The sequence below is a fragment of the Bidens hawaiensis genome, unplaced genomic scaffold, assembly GCF_021521415.1.
Source record: "Bidens hawaiensis isolate Kalapana, Puna unplaced genomic scaffold, B.hawaiensis_p1.1 tig00016189_1, whole genome shotgun sequence".
Classification (NCBI taxonomy): Eukaryota; Viridiplantae; Streptophyta; class Magnoliopsida; order Asterales; family Asteraceae; genus Bidens; species Bidens hawaiensis.
In genome coordinates this window covers 27,647-48,291 of record NW_027492473.1, presented here as the reverse complement: position 1 = coordinate 48,291, position 20,645 = coordinate 27,647, and the positions used below count along the sequence as shown (strand labels likewise).

General features: G+C 34.0%; 3 protein-coding genes across 3 annotated transcripts; all 3 read right to left on the bottom strand.

The window, feature by feature from the left end:
- Positions 1–2,337: 2,337 nt before the first annotated feature.
- Positions 2,338–8,654, bottom strand: LOC143550805 (DELLA protein RGL1-like). Its single transcript, XM_077041393.1, has 2 exons — positions 7,816–8,654; positions 2,338–3,397 (listed from the first exon to the last, which is right to left on the bottom strand). Exons 1-2 carry the CDS (start codon positions 8,419–8,421, stop codon positions 2,471–2,473), a joined length of 1,533 nt encoding a protein of 510 aa, XP_076897508.1. The 5' UTR covers positions 8,422–8,654; the 3' UTR covers positions 2,338–2,470.
- A 1,371-nt stretch (positions 8,655–10,025) lies between these two features.
- LOC143550791 (DELLA protein RGL1-like) lies at positions 10,026–11,898 on the bottom strand. The gene is made up of 2 exons (XM_077041382.1): positions 11,407–11,898; positions 10,026–10,949 (listed from the first exon to the last, which is right to left on the bottom strand). The coding sequence occupies exons 1-2, from the start codon at positions 11,896–11,898 to the stop codon at positions 10,026–10,028; spliced, it is 1,416 nt and encodes a 471-aa protein (XP_076897497.1).
- A 5,071-nt stretch (positions 11,899–16,969) lies between these two features.
- On the bottom strand, positions 16,970–19,528 carry LOC143550804 (putative 1-acyl-sn-glycerol-3-phosphate acyltransferase 5). Its single transcript, XM_077041392.1, has 3 exons — positions 18,560–19,528; positions 17,592–17,722; positions 16,970–17,518 (listed from the first exon to the last, which is right to left on the bottom strand). The coding sequence occupies exons 1-3, from the start codon at positions 19,114–19,116 to the stop codon at positions 17,109–17,111; spliced, it is 1,098 nt and encodes a 365-aa protein (XP_076897507.1). The 5' UTR covers positions 19,117–19,528; the 3' UTR covers positions 16,970–17,108.
- Between the last annotated feature and the right edge of the window lie 1,117 nt (positions 19,529–20,645).

Here is a 20,645-nt window from a genome sequence, read left to right as displayed (position 1 = left end):
GAATTACTTATCAAAAGTGCTTATTGTTAAGAGACTTGTACATTGATTTATGAATGACTTGTATATTATAATTTACACCTTAAAATTTTTTAAAACATGATATTTAAAAAAGATATAGAAGGAAAAAATAGTTGTTGTGAATGTAACACGTGTCATCAAATTGTTGGTTCAAGAATAGTTTTTTTAAACATATATGGGTTCAAATTAGAAAGTGTAATTAACTTTTAACTAACAAAAGAATGGCGTGGATTATGGTACATAAAAGACAATTTTGTCCTCATAAAAAGTTGTAATTACTTAAACTCTAGTTAAAACTATTAAAATGTCATTATCAAATGCATTACAATAGTGTGTGTGTTTTGATCCGGGTGGGTGGGGGTTGGGGGGGGGGGGGGGTATAAAAAACAAAATACATTGTGATAAACAGCTAGTTTTATGTTTCCTAACGATCCCTAACATACGGTTCTATTGGTTTAAAGTCGGTTGCTAAATACCCGGTTTGAGTGTCAGCTAGGTCGAAACAATTTCGGTTGGCTAACTGGTTTTGGTTATTAACAGGTACATCATTTGATGCACCACTTTGAAGGTGGGGAAGCTTAGCCTGTTTTGAGTGTTTTCTAAGGTTAACGGGCTATGCGGTCGCCTAATTTTATAATGTTCTAAGTAACACGTAGATACACTTTCAGTGCAGCCCCTAATTTTCTATGTTGAAGTGAAAACAGACAACTAATTTTGTGTGACCATAGTTGATATTAAATGGGAAGTTATTCTTTTGAATAATCAAAACTGCTTCGATATTGGAAGTTAAACTTTATTAAAAGTTACATCCATAAAAGGGACTAGTGACCTTTTCGAATATGCTAGAAGGTGCTTAACTTACACATAGAACTTGTATACAATGTGAGCGATCCTCTTTATATGGGCAGGTAACAAAGGAGATATTAAAAAAGTTCAGTTAGTCTAATTAATTAAAATTTAACTGAAATAACGTTTGATACGTTGTGTTTAAGTATTAGTTTTTGTATCAGTACCAGCTTAACGACTAAGAAGGATTCAGTATATTGAAAACAAAATGTTATACATGTTATGAGAGAATTGAACACAATACTTATTTAAGGCAAAATTAAACTAGGCACAATACATTTGCTTAAGAGTTGAGAGGGATTAACATTAAACGCAAACACTCTCGACATGGGATACAACACTCTTTTTAGAATCTAAAGACTAATGAGAATTGTGAAACCCAAACCGCATTATACACTTTTACATAGTGCATTAGAAATAATTTAGGTAGTGGGAGAGAGAAAGTTTGACGGGTACATAACCATCAAGGGTATCAAAGTTCAACATTTTTTATTTAGTTTTCATTTGAAGATCTCCACTCTTGACATCTTAAGATAGAATAACACTTTGAACATAATCTTTTCTTAAAGTGCTATGGAAACCAAATCCTGAAAGTATTTTCCATAGCATGATTTGACGGACCGGCCTGTGTTCATAGTATGGAAGATCAATCTTCAATTAAGTAGCGGCACTTAATTTTGAATCTTTAATATGTAATAAAACCCTTTTAAACGTGATATCTCTTTTCTTGATTTCACCAAGTATGAATTTGTTGGGCATTTAGGTGGATTTGTTGGTTGAATATATTGTTTATCTAAATGACAAAAAGTAGGTTTGATATTATTTGAATAACTAAGAACAAGTAAAGATTAAGATGTCTACCGCCTTTTGTTTTAAGAGTGTAAGTTTGGTAATTTCTATAACAGGATGTTAGTAAATATATTGTCACACATAAGACTTCTTATTTTTCATAAGAGAAAAGTTATAGATATGTATGCAAATACTTATATAAATACTAATATGGTTGGTATCATTTAAGAACTCTAAAAAAATTAAGAACTATAAACAACTAAACATTTTTTTATTTTTTTTATATATTAACATTATTTAAGAGTAGTTTTATCATATTTTATATAAAAAAAATTTATTACATATATAAATCACAAGTTTACATATGTGTAAAATTTATGTACTAAAAAATTTACATAGGTGTATAACAAAACATAGATATGTATAAAAACTCATTTTCAAAATTGTAATCGTAAATATAGATATAAAAAATGATAAAATTAACTACACTCAAATAAAATTAACATACAAATATTTTTATAAAAACCGTTTGTTTTCAAAGGTTCCTTCCTTCACGTTATTAAATAATTTAACAGTTCTGTAATGATACTCATCCAATACTAATATATTATATCGAACATTTTGTTCAAAGATAAATAATGTTTATTCAATGTAAGCCCATAAATTTGGTGGGCAATGCCTTATGTAACTTATAGGCTAAAGCCCAAAACACACAATACCTTCACATAACCTGTTTAGATCTTCTAAACAGGAAATACATGTTACTTACACAAGAATCATCACATGAACTTAATCGACAAACATGATTTTGTGTTCATCATTCTTGAACGAACTTCCATGTCGAAAGAGAATGCAACGGAGTTCCTTTCCACCCGACAACCAAACACTTGCCATTAACCTCGAGCATGCAAGAACTCGTACACGAAAACTGTTGCAACACAAGGTTAGCCTGATACACACACGACTCACTCAAAGCGATCTCCACCATCCCAAACCACGTGAAAAATAGCCTCCACGTGTTCATATTTACACTCCTATTAATCCGCTCGTCCCCCTCATCCGCCACAATGTTTTTCATCCCATCAGCAAAGTGAACACCTTCCAATATGCCTCTATGTGCATCATCTCGGCTCATACACACTTCCAAACAATCAAAATAAGTACCATAAAAGAATAGTACCTCAGTAAATCGCTTCACAAACGACTTAGAATTATGGTTAACTTCAACCTCGGACACAACAATAACCAAAGGGTTGATCGTTTGAATCGCTCTCATCAAATTCTCCAAACTTTGGGGCCTTGAGACCATTGTTCTTAGTATTACTTGACAATAGACCGCGACAGCTTCATCATCTTGAACCTCGAATTGTTCTTTTTGGACCTCTGAGATATCGGATAGCATGAGTATTTTAAACACAAAGGGCAAACTCAAAGTTTTTGCAAAGCTTTCTAATCTTTTTCCGGTTTCCTCTACTTTTTTGACATCTGATGATGTTGCAAAGGCGGTTAATTTTAAACATGTGATTTCTGAATTTCGGTCGACCAATGCTTGCATCATAGCTGTCCATTGTACACCGCTTCGAATGTGGATGTCAATCAAGTGTACCTTGCTTGATGTCCCTACTTGATCAAGGATTGCTTGTATGCCACAAAATTGCAAAACTTGACTGAATGGAATGGTTTGGTGACATGCCAAGAACGTTGGATTAGTTCCCAATGCCATAGGATTTTCATTCTTTAGACCCTACAAATTTATAAACCAAGGTAACTTATAAGTTTATAACTTACATAGCAATCTCAACCATATGATAATTATAATTTTACGCTTGATTTTCCTCATTCGCTCATGGGAACGATTATGAACGAAATGTAGAAACACATTTTCCTTTTGAGCGAAATTGAACGTAAAGATACGATGATTATGTAAATGAAAATGCCGTTTACAACGAAAGACAAAAGTTATGACTGTCACCGATTATTTAACATGAAAATATTATTATCAGCCAATGATTCATAAATTAAATTATTAAAATACAATTTACTAATATATTTATGATCTTTTATTCATTTATGTAGGTTAGTTATTCAATCCCTACAAAGTGTAATATTTAGTCGTTCAAAAAAAATGTAGGTTAGCAGTTGGCCTACATAAAAATAATATTAAAGGGGTGTTTGGCCTAGCTTTTATTTTCTAGGTTATGCTTATATTTTAAAAATATAGCTTATAGTTTATTTTCTGTTATTTGATAAACTATTTTTAGATGTTTGGATTAGCTTATATTCTACAAGTTGATTATACATCTTAATAAGTTGTTAAATCCACCACTCTTTGATTTGTTACCGTAACAAGTTGCTTCAATACTATTAATCCATCATTATTTAAAGACAAATGAGTAACTTCCTCCCTTAAACAAATAAATATCTTCAAATAAGCTAAAAAATCATATTCAAGTAAGCTTCTTCAAATTAACTTATATAAGCTTATAAGCATAAACTAAAAAGCTAAACCAAACAAGAATTAAGCTTATTTTGTAAATAAAAAAAAAGCTAAAAAAGCTAGGCCAAACTAGGGGTGTGCATCTCGGTCGGACCGACCTGAACCGGGAAATAACCGACCCGGACCGAAACCCGAAAATCATATATTCAAGAACCGAAAACCGACCCGCTTGACTCACTTCGGGTATCGGGTATCCTCTGTTTTGCCGCTCCGGGTAGACCGAAAAGGACCGACCCGATAGTGGAAGTTATCTTCAAGCTAGATTTTAATGGAGGTAAGGTAGAAGATGGAGTGGAACAATACGATGATCTCACACTCTGCGTAATATATGAACTACTAAGTTAAATAAAGAGAATATAGTCTATTGGAAACATAACTCCGTAATTTGTATGGATAAATGACTCATTTTCACAATCTTTTAAAATTATAAGTATGCATCTTTGTGATTTCCAAGACACTATAATAATGATATTTTATTTTCATTATCAATTACATTTTTATTTTATGGGTTAAAAAATGCTATTTATTTCACTCTCTCTTTCTTCATTAATGCTTATAATATATAATATATTTTTTCACTTTTCAAAACAAAAAACTTTATCTCCTCCTTTCATGGCTTCATTAATACACCTTTCAGAATTCCGATAGCCATGAAACAAAGTTGACAAATGAAAACTGAAAGCTTGTGATTTTGCATATCAGGTCTGTCACACCCTCAAAATCCACTAACGGAGTTTTACCGTCAGAGGGTGTGAACTAACAAGATCGGATCCATTAATTATAATCAAACCATAAAACAAAGTTTTCAAACCATGAAAACGTTTACGAGTATTTAAATACGGAAGCGTAAAACCATAGAAACCAATGTTGCGTCACGCAGGACGACTTAAAACCCAATGATAACAGTTTAAAATAAGTTTGCATAATTAAAAGTGTTTCAAGCAATGCATGATCCTAAACCGCGCGCCCGCCTCGGCTACCTGAGAATAACATACTAAAAGTGTCAACACGAGGTTGGTGAGTTCACAAGTTTATATAAAATAAAGCGTTTAGCGTTTGCGTTCAGCGTTTTGCGTTTAGCGTTTTGCGTTCAGCGTTTTGCGTTACCAGATAGTGTTATGTCAATTATATATCTATAGGTAGCTAGCCTATAAAACAAGTTTTTACTAAGTGTTCGACACCGAAGCTGACTGTTTATCATTTGCCTTGCCACCAGGTCTATCCCGACCATGGTATGTGTTTAGCCAAGATTACACCCGCTCGACCTCCAGTCGAGTTTAGCGTTGGGTGGGGTTTGTCAAACCCAGTAGTACTACTCAACAATGACTCTCTATTATCCAATATTAAACGGTTCGATGTGAATGAAGGACTTTAGTTAACGCGTTTGCCACTTAGTCTTTACAAGTGATATATAATTTATATTAACAAAATCTTAAATGCGTTTTCGGAGTATGTTATCTCCCCAAGTGAAAAGCGTTTGAAAACAGTTTAAAAGGGGTAAGTGAACTCACTGTTTGCGAAGTATTCCCAAAAATAAATCACCAAGTGTTGCGTGTCGCAGAAAACTCTCTCTAGCGTTCTAAAACAACAAAGAGATTTTCTAAGTATCGGAACTAATATCGAGTCTCTAGACCCGGCACATAATTCCTAAGCACATGATACGTTTCGTGTTTGTTTGTGAATCGTGTGTGACTTAACAAGTACATTTGTGATACAATACGTGCGTGAGCAATTATTTACGTGTCATGTATTAAAAATGTACATCACTAGCAATTACTCCCCGTAAGAGCAATTTGGTCACACATAACAATTAACTAGCAATTATTCCCCGCAAGGGCAATTTGGTCAAAACACGAGAACTATTTAGCAAGTATTCCCCATAGGGGCAATTTGGTCAAAACATAGCAATCAACAAGCAATTATCATGTTTCATGCATTTTCACAAAATTCAGCAGCTAGTTTCACCGAGACAGAAATTCTACTTGAAAGATTGTACTATTCCACCGATCATAGCATCTCAATTAATTTACCAAAAATCATCACTAAAGCATATATGTCTTAGGTTTTCAGAACATATTTTATTATATTTTTATTCCACATAGGTTTCTCACAATAATCAAATCATTACAGCAAACTCATAACAGTCAAATTCATGCGCAACAGAATGTTATTTGAAATTCCCGTTAAACGAAAAATCCAATAAATGCAAGACCACTTGGGTTAGGTTCCTAACTCAATAAGTCAACTTCCAGAAGTGGAACCAACCCAATTGGTCTCGTAGTTCATGAGATATAACATTTACAAAACAACCCAACAGCAGGTCTAACAACTCAGCTTTGCACAACGTTTTTGTAAAATCATAAAGGTTAACTTTTACAGGTCCAAAAATTGCAAATTTACATTCTTTAGAAACTAGACTCAACCTAGTTTACTGTAGTATCAATTATCTCAATCAATTTTCACTTTTACACCCCGTTACAGTCAATCAAACATCAACAACACAATCTGTCCAGAAACTGTTTGCATCCAAAGTCAACAATTTAACTATCTATGGACCACAAATCATTCATATAACATTCTAAACACCATAACTACTATCCATGCATATCAATTACACCATACATACATAGTTAGGGTTTTATTTGATCTCAAACTCAAAGACACAACAATTAACATGCAATAATATCAAAACTAGTTATCAAATCATCATCAATACACCATCAAATCAACAACAATCATATGAACACCATACATAGGAAAAATCGAACCTAGGGTTTGTAATTTATACCTTCAAAAGCACCAATACAAGCAATAGGAAGGTAGGAGATGGCTAGAAACGGATATAGGATGCTTCAATTGTGAAAGACAAGATCAAAATCCAAGAGGTATGTGTGTGTGTGTGTGAACCGATTGTGAGGAGAGGGGGGGGGGGTTTGGCCGTCGGTTTTGGGAAGAGGGAGAGGGAGGAGAGGTTAGGGTTTTATAATATTAATAATAATAACATGTTACACTTTAGTCCCTAAACTTCCAAATGTTACATCTCTAGCTTAATTAATTGGGTTCTTGTTTCTTGTTTAGCATTCCACATAACATAATCAAGTAACACATATGTCTAACACATAATTACCACATAATTATTGTTTTGACGTTTTTTGTTTATTCACTAATCGTTTGCGTCAACTCGTTTGCGTTTCGGTGCAATTCCCGAAAGACTACACATGTAGTAAGTGTCAAGCGTCATTTAAACCCTAGTTTAAATGTAATGAGGTGTGCGTTATAGATTCAATAATCTAAAGTTTGAATTGACGGAGTTGAGTTAACCTGAAATTGACGATTGTCACAAGGTCACTCATGTTGTCCATGTAAGATGAAAGTATATACTCATTGGAGAAAACCTCACCAACACCGTCAACAAGAGCCATGTTACCAAATACGACTTTCTACTATCGGTCTCCCTCGGTTAGTCGGGTTTTCACCGGTTCTAGGACCGAACCCGACCCAAGACCGAGTACCTGCAAATATCAAGACCGAAAAAAAACAAGAAAGTGTAGGGTCGGTTCGGGTTCGGTTATTTTAGGGTCGGTTATGTCGGGTTTTTCGGTCCGGGTCTAAATTTGCACACCCCTAGGCCAAACACCCCTAAATTTGCAAAAAAACGAACTCACGAATTTTTTTAGTTTCAAAGGAACCGGTATTCCAGTTTCTTTTCTGATTCTATGATGTAAAGCTTCACACAAATAATAAACCAGTCGCTCCACCGGAGTACCGTCGTCCGACGCCACCCAGCCACACCGCGAAATAAACTTGCTACCAATCTCAAACTGTTTCCGACCAACTCTTTCAGCAGCCGTCAAAAGCTGGAACACAAGCTCCACCTCTCTAATCTCATCAACCGACAACCGCGTAAACGCTGACGACCCATACGGGTGCGTAAACATAGTGTACCCATCGCTCTTCTGTGTCGAAAAGTTTATAAACTTTTCCGCTGCCAGTTTAATAATTTCGACAGTGGAAATCGTTCCAACGCATTCGGGATCTATTTCGTCGTTAGAAACATGTGTTGGAATCTTGTTCTTGCTTTTGTATCTTGTAAGAAGCTCAAGGGATGTTGTGGAAGTCGGATCAGAGTGTTTGGACTTTGAATTTGAGGCATTGGATTGCGGTGTGTGATCGAAGTCTACGAGAGGCGGGAGTGGTTCGTGTACGGGGTGATCGTCATATGTTAAAAAGGGGTTGAAGTCTGTTTGGTCGTAAAGGAAGTTTGGGAACATAATATTAATATTAGTGATGAGGAAGATGATGAAGATGAGAAGTGATGTGTTGGGTTAAGTATGGGGGAATAAAGGAATGGTGGCGGCCGGCGGGTGATGAAGACGATGAGCGAAGGGAGTACAGAAGTACACAGAAGGATCGGGGCTTTCATTACTATGGAGGAGTAAGGAATCCGGCCGGCTTTATTTGTTTGTATCTTAGAAAACGAAACGTGGTGAGATAATAATTTGTATAATATATATGCCAAATTGTTATGTTTATATTTTTGTATAAACGATAGGTTTGTTTAGTTTCGCAAGACTAATCAAGTTCGGTGTGTGAAACTAGAGCTCGTTTATTGGATGACATCAGATCTAGACTCGAGATTGTTTAAGCTTGGACTTGATTAAGCTTTTAGGGAATTGATTTCGAGTAGCTCTTAGGCTAAACTCGTTTACAATCTTATTTGAAAATATAGCTAGGGATTACCATGGATTTAACTGACACGAGAGTGTAATAAGGGAACTAGCTCGTCTTCGTTAGAATTGTTTTTCAACATCCCATTAAGGGCTACCGATCTCATTTCAAGCCCTAATATGTAAAAAAGATTAACATTCTTAATTATTTTCACTGATACAAACATCTTAAACTTATGGTAAGAAATTTAAATCCTGTGGGCATAGTTATAAAAGGAAACCTAAAAAATATATATCAGCTAAGTTACACTTTCACTAAATTTATCTTAAGATGTACATTTGTTCGCCATGAAACTAAAACTGTCAATCGCGTGGGAAAAAAATTTACTAATGTATATATGCTATATGACATTTGATTAGGAAACTTAAATAAGTTACTTATGCATTCCCATATAGTAGTTAAATTATACAAGGCTTAATGTTCTCAAATCAAGAATATCAAGAATCAATCTTTTGAAATTCAACCTTACTAAGAATCCACTCCTGAAACTCACAGCGATTTTCTCAAATTCAACATGTGAGAATTAATGTTGTCGAACTCGTCGCATGAGGACCATAATACTCTAGGCAATTCAAAATCAAGTTTTTAACTCTTACATAGCTCATACATTTAAGTTAGAATTTGGTAAGCAACTTAATCACTTGTATCTTCAAACTACTATTAGATTTTTATTCAATGACATGAAAATTATCCTTGGTCATACAATATACCAAAAAGGCCTTTGGCCAGGTGATATATTTGTCTTTTTAAATAGTGAGTGTTTGTCTCTTGGTTGTAAAATAATATAATCTAAAAGTAGAGTTAGTGTCATCCAGCCATTCCCCCCCTCCCCCCCCCCCCCACACACACACCCCACCACCACCACCACCATGGCGGGAGTTATAACTTCAAAGTAATTATATAGGACAAATGTTTTCCAAAAGGATGAGATGATATAAATTTCTAAAACGAATTTGGTTTCTCTGAAAATCTTTTCCTTGTTTATATCATGTTAAAACAGCTTAACATATCAAATTTAGAGGGGCCTTCATGACACATGCTATAACGTCCTAAATAATTTATTCGTATGTTACATGCCTAGCTAGAAGGCTAGAACAAGAATATTCACATGGCTTTAATTTACAAACATGTCCTCTTGCTCATCAATCTAAACAAACTTCCATGTCGAAAGAGAATGCAATGGAGTTCCTTTCCACCCGACTATCAAACACTTGCCATTCTTCTCAAGCGTGCAAGAACTCGCACATGGAAACCATTGCAACACAAGGTTAGCTTGATACACACACGAATCACTAAACTCAATCTCTACCATCCCAAACCTCGCAAAAAATAGCCTCCAAGTATTTAGATACACACTCCTATTAATCCGCTCGTCTCCCTCATTTACGACAATGTTTTGCATCCCGTCAGCAAAATGGACACCTTCCAATATGGCTCTGTGAGCATCATCTCGGCTCATACACGCTTCCAAGCAATCGAAAAAGGCACCATGATAGAATAATGTCTCAGTAAACCGGTTCACAAACGAGGTTGAGTTATGGTTGGCTTCAACTTCACCAACAACAATAACCAAAGGGTTGATCTTTCGAATAGCTCTCATTAAATTCTCCAAACCTTTAGGCCTCGAGATCATCGTTCTTAGTATTATTTGGCAATAAACTGCAACGGCTTCACCATCATGAACCTCAAATTGTTCTTCTTTAACCTCAGTGATGTCAGGTAAGACGAGTATTTTAAACACGAAGGGCAAATTCAAAGTTTTTGCGAAACTTGCTAATCTTTTTCCTGTTTTCTCTACGTTTTGGACATCCAATGGTGTTGCGACGGCTGTTAGTTTTAGAAGCTTGATTGATGGTGTTCGTCCGACCAATGCTTGCATCATAGACGTCCATTGTACACCGCTTCGAATGTGGATGTCAATCAAGTGGACCTTGCTTGATATCCCTATTTGATCAATAATGGCTTGTATGCCACAAAATTGCAAAACTTGACTGAATGGAAGTGCTTGGTGACATTCCAAGAATGTTGGATTAGTTCCCAATGCCATAGGATTTTCATTCTTTAGACCCTCCTTCAAGTATAGGCCAATGTATATAACACAATTAGTTATTAGTTTGACCTCATAAGTCAAGAATCATTGTAAATAATAGTATTGAATAGTTAATTTTGTTGAATAATTTGGTGAATTAGATTTTAATAATCCAAACTATTAATAACTGACTGATAATAATTCATATCGTCAGCGTAAATAATAGCGTCTATAGCTTCCATTTTCATTGTCAAGAACAATCTTACCGGCTCACTCTAACGGAAAATAATTATGTGTGACCATAGTGAACAATTGACTTATTTTTATCTCGATCAAAATATTAAGATTGTTTAGAAACAAAACAAAGGAAATTTAGTAGGATCCCAGGAACCAAAGTAAAAGTTAGGACTGTTAATTACCGTATTATGAGTATGAACTTAAGTTATAGTTCTGATTATTAAAATTCAGTTTTCGTAATTAATTATAAGAAAAAACTCACTAGTTTTTCTAGTTTTGTAGGAACGGGTATTCCAGTTTCTTTTCCAATTCTTTTTTTAAGGGCTTCACAAAAATAATAAACCAGCCGTTCCACAGGAGTGCGACCGTCTGATGCCACCCACCCACACCGTGCAAGAAACTTGCTACCAATTTCAAACTGTTTCCGACTGATTTTTTCCGCAGCGATCAAAAGCCAGAAAACAAGCTCCACCTCTCTTATCTCATCTATGGACAACCTAGTAACCGTGGACGACCCATACGGGTGCATGAACATGGTGTACCCATCGACTCGCTCAGTCGAAAACAATATAAACATTTCGGCCGCCAACTTAATAACCTCCTCGGTCGATAGTTTTTCAGCATTATTTAAAATGGAGGGAAGGTTCGGCTCAGAATATGCCGACGTGGAATTGGAATTGGAATTTGAATTTGAGTTTGATGATTCATCGAATTCGGGTATTGAAAACGGAGGGAGTTCTTCATCTAAAGCCATTTTCGGGTGCGGAAACTGGTGGTGATCATCGCCATATTGGCTTACAAAGGGGTTGATATTTGAGAATTTTGGTTGGCCGAAAAAGAAGTTTCGGTGCATTTTTAATATGAGTAAGAAATAGGATTGCCGAAAGGAGTAATAAAGTGAAGGGGGCCTTTTATTCCTATGTAATGCGGCCGGCTTTAATTGTTTGCATACTAGGACCAGTGTCTAGGACTTGCTTTAAAATTGTTTGTAAGCTAATTAAAAAACAAAAAAGTAAAATGTGGCTTTTGTGACTTTGTCTATGTGGTTCACTTGTTTGTGGTAAGGGTCTTTAAAATCGGATATCCAAACATTTTGGATAGTGGATTTTATTCTCTGAATTCGTATCCAAAATTTCGGATATTCAAACTTCGGATATCTAAATTTTGAAAAAAACAATCAAATAATTACGTTTAAATTTACTTCGGTTATTGGAAATATCCAAAAATTTATCCTAAATATCCGAAAAATTTCATCGAAGTATCCGATATTTATGTTTATATTTATTATCTAATAATTAAAAATTATTTCGGATTGTTCGAATATCCAAATTGTCCGAAATTTTTTAAAATCACCATCCGAATCCGAAAATTTGATATCCGAGATTCACATATCAAAATTATCCGATATTTCATATACATATTTTTTGAACACCCTTAGTTTATAGTTTGCTTAAATATAATCAAAAAGGTTAACATTAGTTTTTCAGTCTCTATGGTTTCATTTCAGCTGCAAAGAAAATTATTTTTTAAACACCCCTAGTTTATAGTTTGCTTAAATATAAGGGAATCAAAAAAGGTTAAAATTAGTTTTTCAGTCTCTATGGTTTCATTTCAGTTACAAAGAAAATGAACCACATGGACCGAAAATGTTAATTTTAAACTATTAGACTGAAGTAACAGATATGAACAAACCATATAGACATACATACGTACCATACATTATTATTAAAAAAAAACTTAAAATTTAATATGTATGAATAAAATGGTAATAATTTAAAGAATTTTATGATTCAAAGTTCATATATATGAAAACATCGAGTTAGGTTATTGTTAGTGAACTGGTAAGACCGATCGGTTCGTTGTCTGATTCAATTACGAAAACATTCGTTTTAACAGTTACCCGTTTCATCTTATTGGTTAACAGAAGATAAAGACCCATGTAAAGAATTAATAATCTGTTTTTTAGTATTTTTAACCATGAAAATATATCCTTATAACTAAACATTTTAGCCACGTTATAAAACATGGATCTTTTAATGAAGTTCTTAAAACTTTTTGTAGATACCATAGAAAACATAAACTTGTTAATATCAAATTCAACACAACAAAAATCCCAAAAGTTACAAGTTACACCACCGTCACGCCACCATCATTTCACCGCCCGCAACATGACCATGCAAACAACAAACAAGACACAAAACACAAAACACCACCGTACATAATCAAAAACATATAATAAAGCTAAACAATCAAAGGACAACAATTTTGATCTAGCAATGATAAGTCGCTTGTGGTAGGTTGCATTTTGCTGGTAGCTCCATGGCATGTTTTGGGTCGATGTTATATAAACCCAATAATAAGCTTGAGCCCTTTAACTCGCAAAAGCAAGTCATGTTAGCGTTAGTTAACGCTGTGCAGCAATCCGGCGTTGGTGCTGGAAGCTGCTTCACATTTTTTGCCACCGCTGGCTGGCAGGTCTTTAGACCATCTGCCGATACCCCACATATGTCAAGACCATTTGTTGCAATGGGTTCGGTCACAAGGGTTGCAACTAGAACCATGGCTACAATGGCTAACTTTGTGTAGGACTCCATAAGGTTTCTTTGAAGAGATTATGATTTTGAATTGTACGTACGTACTCTTTGTGTATTGGTTGTATATGTTGTTTGGTGTAACCATAGTTGGTTTATATAGAGAAACAAATGCACTAGTTGCATGGATATGTGGTGGGAAGACACTAATCCTACATTTTTTATTACACGTTATTTATTATTTTTATCTAAGAACTGTGTACGGATTATATTTATATCTGTAAATAGAGATTTCACATTTGAGGATATGCCTACTCGTGATTCATACAATTTGTAATTAAACGAATCAAACTCTTTTCTTTGGTTTTAAAGGAAAAAAACTATTTAATCAAATATAGCTATTATGACCACGTACTAACTAACTAATTGCATGTTTTTTTTCCTAAACAAAACCAATTTAAGTTTTAACCTTAAAATTTATAGTTCAATAAATCAAGATTTTTAAACAATAGAAAAATATATCTTTACACCTTATATGAGCTCAAACTAAACTAAAACTCTCATGAGCCAGAATGGATAACTTTTATTTACGTACCAAGCTAAGCTTGTGAATCTAAACTAAGTCTATCAGACGTACTATTCATAAGTATACTGGCAGATGGAGTATACAAATAAGGAATCCTAAGATACCCATCAACTATTTTAACGAAGTATAAACTTTTCTTCTTCGTCTTCTTCTTCATTTTATGTTTCGGAGAGTTTTAAGCAAATATTAGGACGTCTCTAGGTCCAAAAAATATTTTGGGACACTCTTAAATTTTTTCTTCTTGCCAGTACATAAGTATATACCATATAGTTATACATATAAATAAATAATAATCAGATTAAGTTTGAAAAATTACTCATGATGAGTCAAGTTCAAGTTCTAATATATAATTACTTGAAACAAGCCAAGATTGAGATTTTTTTAGATTGTGTTCAACCTGAACAGAAGTACGTCAAAATTTATAATTATATATGATATGTGGCCAACACCACGTTTCACCGGATTTCAAAAATGAGATAATATATAGCATTCGGTAAACTACACCAACTTTATTCTGCATATGTCAATTGGTCCAAAAGTAACCTCATAACATTTTTTTATAAGAGGTTATGAGTTTGAGTCTCGCCTGAATAATTTATTTTGAGTTAAGATATAAGTTTTTTCAAAGTTGTAAACATGGGCATTTGCTTTTTAAAGAATTCAAAAAATACGTATACAAATTTATAGAAAATATAACTAAACATGTATTTTTGGAAAGTAGGGTATAATAAGCATATTATAATAGAAGGTTATTGGGTGATCTCGTGAGACTTTATGATATGTAAGCTGTGATACATTCTTGGCCTTATTCATCACGAGTTTGCTTAGGATCATTATATATACTCATCTTTAATTTTATATATCGCTACAAATCTCAAAATACTTTTATGTTACTTTTTTAATATTACAAACAAAAAGAAAGTTTTATCTTATAAAATAAGAGATTTATAAGTTCTCGTGACATGGTAGTACGTAAAAGGAGGACATGGTTTTGGTCGTAGTTTTTTACTTTTGTCTCATTTACAAGTTGCAAAAACTAAATGTGTGGTCGGCAGAGATCCGATATTGGTGGTTATTATTCAACAACATGATCTCGTAAATAATGTCATGTTTATCTTATCTGCATCATAGTAATGTAGGACATATACAATGAATCAACATATCTTAAGATTTTTTATAGTGATTATTAGTGATGAAGTTTACACATTTACAAAAAGTTAAGGTTTGCGACACGTACTAACCAACTAAGGGGCTGTTTGTTTACATCTGATTCATTCAGATATCAGACTGTTTGGTTCCAAACAAAAAAACATCTGAATAATTAAAATTAGGTCTGAATCATTCAAACTTATTGTTGTTACTGAATGGGACAGATGCTCATTCAGATCTGACTCATTCATATCTGAATGAACCAAACAGCCCCTAACTCATATACAATCAGGTTAGCCGGTTAGGGTTCGACTAATAAAGCAATATAAATTCACAAGTATCGTACGCCCACTTAACAAGTTTTTTGCTACACATTTTCTTGTTTCGGGGGACAACTTAAAAGATCCTTCAGATGAGCAAGGTAACAAAAAGTATATTACGAAGTACATAATTATGCACAATGAAGTGAGGTTTTCATTTCACCTTTGTGAAGACAAACTATGATGGCGTGCGGACATGAAATTCTTTGCATTTATCGGTTTCGACATGTATATTTTCTTTTATCGTATTCAATGATATAATCATTTCCAAAATATTCATATGTTTGCAATTTTGCCACAAGCATGTACCTCGCCTCTTTGTAATTGAACTGCGTCGTATAATGTTCTAATTGAGTGTGCCACGTACATGCGAGGGTAAAGTTGTATTGCAACTCCTTGCGACCTCAATGTGGTTTACAAGCTATTGCACGTCTTTATAGCATGTATAGTCAATACAAGCTTGGATTGGCAATAGTTTGTTTTATAATAACTAATCGTTTAAACTCTTTAAAATATCTTTTGTCTTATACGGTTTGAGTACTTTCTTTGTTGTGTGATGCTCCCATTAAACCAACGTAGCCTTTTCAAGATCACTATCTTGATACTCTTCATGAAGTTGCTCTAACATAACGAAGACAAAACGATGATAAGCTTTAGGCTCTTTCCACTATGTTTTTTTATATATAATGGTAATAAACTAATTATTATTGTTTCACTTTTCTATTGCAAAATTTAAAAATACATATATGAACAAATTAATTTGATTATTCGTTTTATGTATACAAAAGCAATTCCAATAGAGGTATTTTTCGTATGTTTGTGGCCTATGTGGCGTCCAAGCAGATAGAGAGCTACTCTCATTCAAATTTCGCAAGAGCGAAAATGCACTTAGTAAAGGAAGGAAACAGAGTGAAAAGAGAAAACGATGAGAGAAGTGAAAAAGATGACAAGTTACAACGGTAATAGATACCAAATTAAAACATATAAAAGCAAACTAGTTTTATGTTTCTTTTTTGATGTATATAGCATATGCATGTATGATAAAAATACAAAGTTTTAAAATTATAATCGACTGATCTAAACATAAAACTATTTAAGCTTTTGTTCTTTTATGTTCTCCATAATTTAGTGTTCCATAAACAATTCTTTTACCCATTTTACCCATTCTTTTTCCAAGCCCAAAAAAGACTAAATTTTCAAAAATCATGTAGTAATAATGATTGTGTAAAGTGTAAACATCATTCTCACTCTGCTACATTCACTAACCAATATATATATATATATACAGAGATGGTATTCATCATGAAGAAGACGCCCATATTATTATCAACTCAGATACCGGTCGAACAAACTGTCGACTTAATACATTAAAAAAGTTCTACAAGGGGAAAACAGGCGACAGGCGAATATTAAAATAGGTAGCCGACGCTAGATAACCACACACCAGCGTTATGTATGCTTTAAACCATAACGATGAGAAAATGGTCCACAACATACACACAGAAGTCAACATAACCACCCAGACCGCGTTAACCAGACAAGGTATTATAGGAAGATCTCCTTCTGTTCCTTGATGAGGAAAACAACCACTTGAGTTAAAATCTGAGAGTAATTTATCCTTTTTGGTAAATGTGTCGATTAACCACGAACCGACCATTTCTTCAGAAGATGGGATATCGGTCACAACAACACGCCGAACATGAATATGAACTTCGGATGGGGCCACCCCGCATGCATTATCTAAGAAAGTCGGGCAACGGTATTTGTACCCTATCGTTATATCATAAACTGCAATAGATCATAAAATTAATACATAATTGTTAAAAAAGACTCAAAATTTCAACTTGCTGACAATGATAACCTGCATCCAAACACCCTCTTAGTTCCTCCAAGCATGCAGTAAAACCTTTTGCTTTTGGAAGTAGGACATTATGTAAAATAGGTAGCCCGTGTTCAGAAGCAAACTTTTGGCTACGGACGCACTTTTGTTCACTGCATCGCAATAAAAATATAGAATAGATATTAGATACGCGGAAAAATTACAAACTTTATTCATATACTTCATTTATTTAAAAATGGTCGATTCAGTTTTTTTTTTCTCTAATGAGTCAAACTAGTCAAGAGTCGCCTAAAGGGTAATTTAGGCATAAACCACACAAATAATAACATTCAGAAAGTCATTATGATTGAAATGATAATATAACTTTCTAATCTGCGTGACACACTAAATATTTATAGAAAAAATTATGATCGGGACAAAAAGGGCTTCGATCAACCCAACTCAAGTCATACCAAATGACCAATTTTGACACATTACCCAACCCGAAAACCTGCTCATAGGCTTGTAAATGAACATGAACAGAGCATGTGTGTGTTCGTTTGTTTAACTTCAACCGAACAAACAATCAAACATGAACAATTAAAGAAATGTTCGTTAAGAAAACGAACTTGTTCGCTTTCGTTTATGTTCATTCGTTAACAGAATAAACGAATGGTTCATGAATGTAAATGAACAAACATAACTGAACAGAGATGAACAAACATAACTGAACAGAGAGGAACAAAACATAACTAAGCTAATTAAAAGTAAATGTGAACAACAATGTGTTGGGCCCAAAAGGTTACTGAAACCAGTAACCTAAATGAACATAACGAACTAGCAAACGTAAACAAACGAACATAAATGAACGCAAACGAGTGAATTTAAATGAACAAATGTAAACGAATGTTCACGAACATAAATGAACTTTATTCATGTTCATTTGTTTATAAAAAAATGAATATAAGCGAACACGTATACTATAGGATAAAGTATAACATAAACATTACGTGAAGTCGGTGCCCTCGGGAAAAATAGCAAGCCAGAGAGGATCATGATGGTTCTTAAAAGTCGAAAGCATACGCCGCATTGGTGACTCATCAACTTCCCATTTCCTTTCAACTGAAATAAACTCCAAAATCTGAAAAGCCCAACCGAACACTGGCAGCTTCATTAAGCTACTTTTAAGAACGTATTTAATATACCCTAAACGCCCCTTACGAATACCAAGATCCCATAAGTACATCCAGTCAACCTCGGTTCTATGATTTGCAATTATCAGTACTCTCTCATCTGCGGGAACGGTTTCTCCGGAAAATATTACTTTTGTTTTGTTTATTTTCTCAAATAAAAGAGGCCACAAAGCCAACCAACTGCCAAAGAAAAACGCAGTTGCTTTTCTGCTGTAATGAATACTAAAAAGCCTTACAATAACTGCTGTGATAAAACCGCAGTAGACTAATATCACGAATGCTGTTGAAAGCAATACTAGTAAACAGAGCATGCCTCTTAATAATCTAGATGGAGTTAGAACACGGGTTTCTGGTTTGTTACTGGTAACTTCCATCTTTTCTTCACTATGACCAGAAAAGTATTTGATTCACCATACAGTATTGTAATTTGTTCCTGCCATAATAAGACTTGAAAATTTTATCACATGCAAGTTGTACAAGCATATCACATAGTTTCACGATCAAGTACGAGTGGTTAAATAGAAAATATAAATCACTAAACATCCAGACTGTTTTCTAACAGATTTGAGGCTTTCAAAGTGTTTTTTTCCCATTAAAGTGCCTTAAGTTAGCACCTTCATGAGCTGTTAGCAACATAATGCATGCAAACTTCATGAATAAAATGTCACCGTATCCTTTTTTCCAACTAACCATATGTTTCTTTTTAAGGAAATAATAGAACATGCATGATGAAAATGAACATAAAAAATTGCCAACAAGTAAAATTTAGAGAACACTTTTGCATAAAGAACATCTTCAAATTTTAAACCTTTAACTTCTGTTAGCACATTAGTCAGACTAGTCAGTAAACGTTAGCAGAGTTTCATCAAGATTCAGTGTCATTGTTGTTAAATAGACCCGACCGTTAACTAGATACGAATTTAGTAGTTGTAAATTGTAATGTAGTATTTAGCTTTGATTTGTTTTATTTTTACCTTGTGTTCTGTACTTGACAATTGTATTGTTTATAAATAACTAAATTAGTGGCTCTTACCTTTCGCGGTTTAGATTTAATCAACGAAATTAGCGAACTAAATAACCATACTTTATTCCTATAACTGCTCAATGCTCATTTGTATAGTGCATTAGCACTGACTCTAACCAGTACTTACTAATACTCTCATTGGGGAATTTCATCAAACACTTGGTGTTCACCACAAAAACAAAGGTACATTGTCAAATTTGCAAGCCAAAATATGCATACATGAAACAACTTCAGCCACGCTAAACAAATCAATTAGCAATCTCTCTGACAAGACAAATAATTAATAAATAAATAAATATATAAACAATTCCACACGCATGCAGGATTAACTAAATAAATAAATGTAGTACCTTAAGCTACAAAAAAGTGATAAAAATCAAAACTTTAAATGATTCTAATAGAAATGCAGAAATGATGATCAATCTAAAGAAAGATAATGAGGATCGGTAACAATATATAGAAAAGAAAGATGATGGTGTTGATGATGATGATGATGATGATTACCTTACAATAATGTGTTTGATCGATGGTAGGTAATTATAATTAATTTAGGGTTCAAAATGGTAACGGCTACAGTGATTCTTACCCAAAATCTACAAGGTTCAACAGAGAGAGAGAGAGAAATTATGTTATTGGATTCTCTACATATTATTATTAAATTTTTTGATAGCAGGTTCCAGAAAATTTACCAAATGGCTAGTAACAAGTATTTTTAGTAGCGGGTACGTGATAGGAAGTTAGGTTGCTATTTGTTTTTCCTCAGAAGAGAGCGCGCAGACGTTGGGCTCTGTAGTATGTTTGTTTTTTCGAAGACGTTTCATTAAAAAACGTCTGCGCGCCATCTTCTCCCAGAAGTGTTGGTATTGCTACTTCTCACCT

Bases quoted from the DNA above. Each gene is read 5' to 3' on its own strand.
- LOC143550805 (XM_077041393.1), bottom strand. From the start codon at position 8,421: ATGTTCCCAAACTTCCTTTACGACCAAACAGACTTCAACCCCTTTTTA. The intron at 3,398-7,815 runs GTGAGTTCGTTT...ATAAATTTGTAG, and splicing joins CTTTGAAACTAAAAAAATTC to GGTCTAAAGAATGAAAATCC.
- LOC143550791 (XM_077041382.1), bottom strand. From the start codon at position 11,898: ATGGCTTTAGATGAAGAACTCCCTCCGTTTTCAATACCCGAATTCGAT. The intron at 10,950-11,406 runs GTGAGTTTTTTC...CTATACTTGAAG, and splicing joins CTACAAAACTAGAAAAACTA to GAGGGTCTAAAGAATGAAAA.
- LOC143550804 (XM_077041392.1), bottom strand. From the start codon at position 19,116: ATGGAAGTTACCAGTAACAAACCAGAAACCCGTGTTCTAACTCCATCT. The intron at 17,723-18,559 runs GTAATGTTTATG...ATTGCGATGCAG, and splicing joins CCCGAGGGCACCGACTTCAC to TGAACAAAAGTGCGTCCGTA. The intron at 17,519-17,591 runs GTTATCATTGTC...GATCTATTGCAG, and splicing joins AAGAGGGTGTTTGGATGCAG to TTTATGATATAACGATAGGG.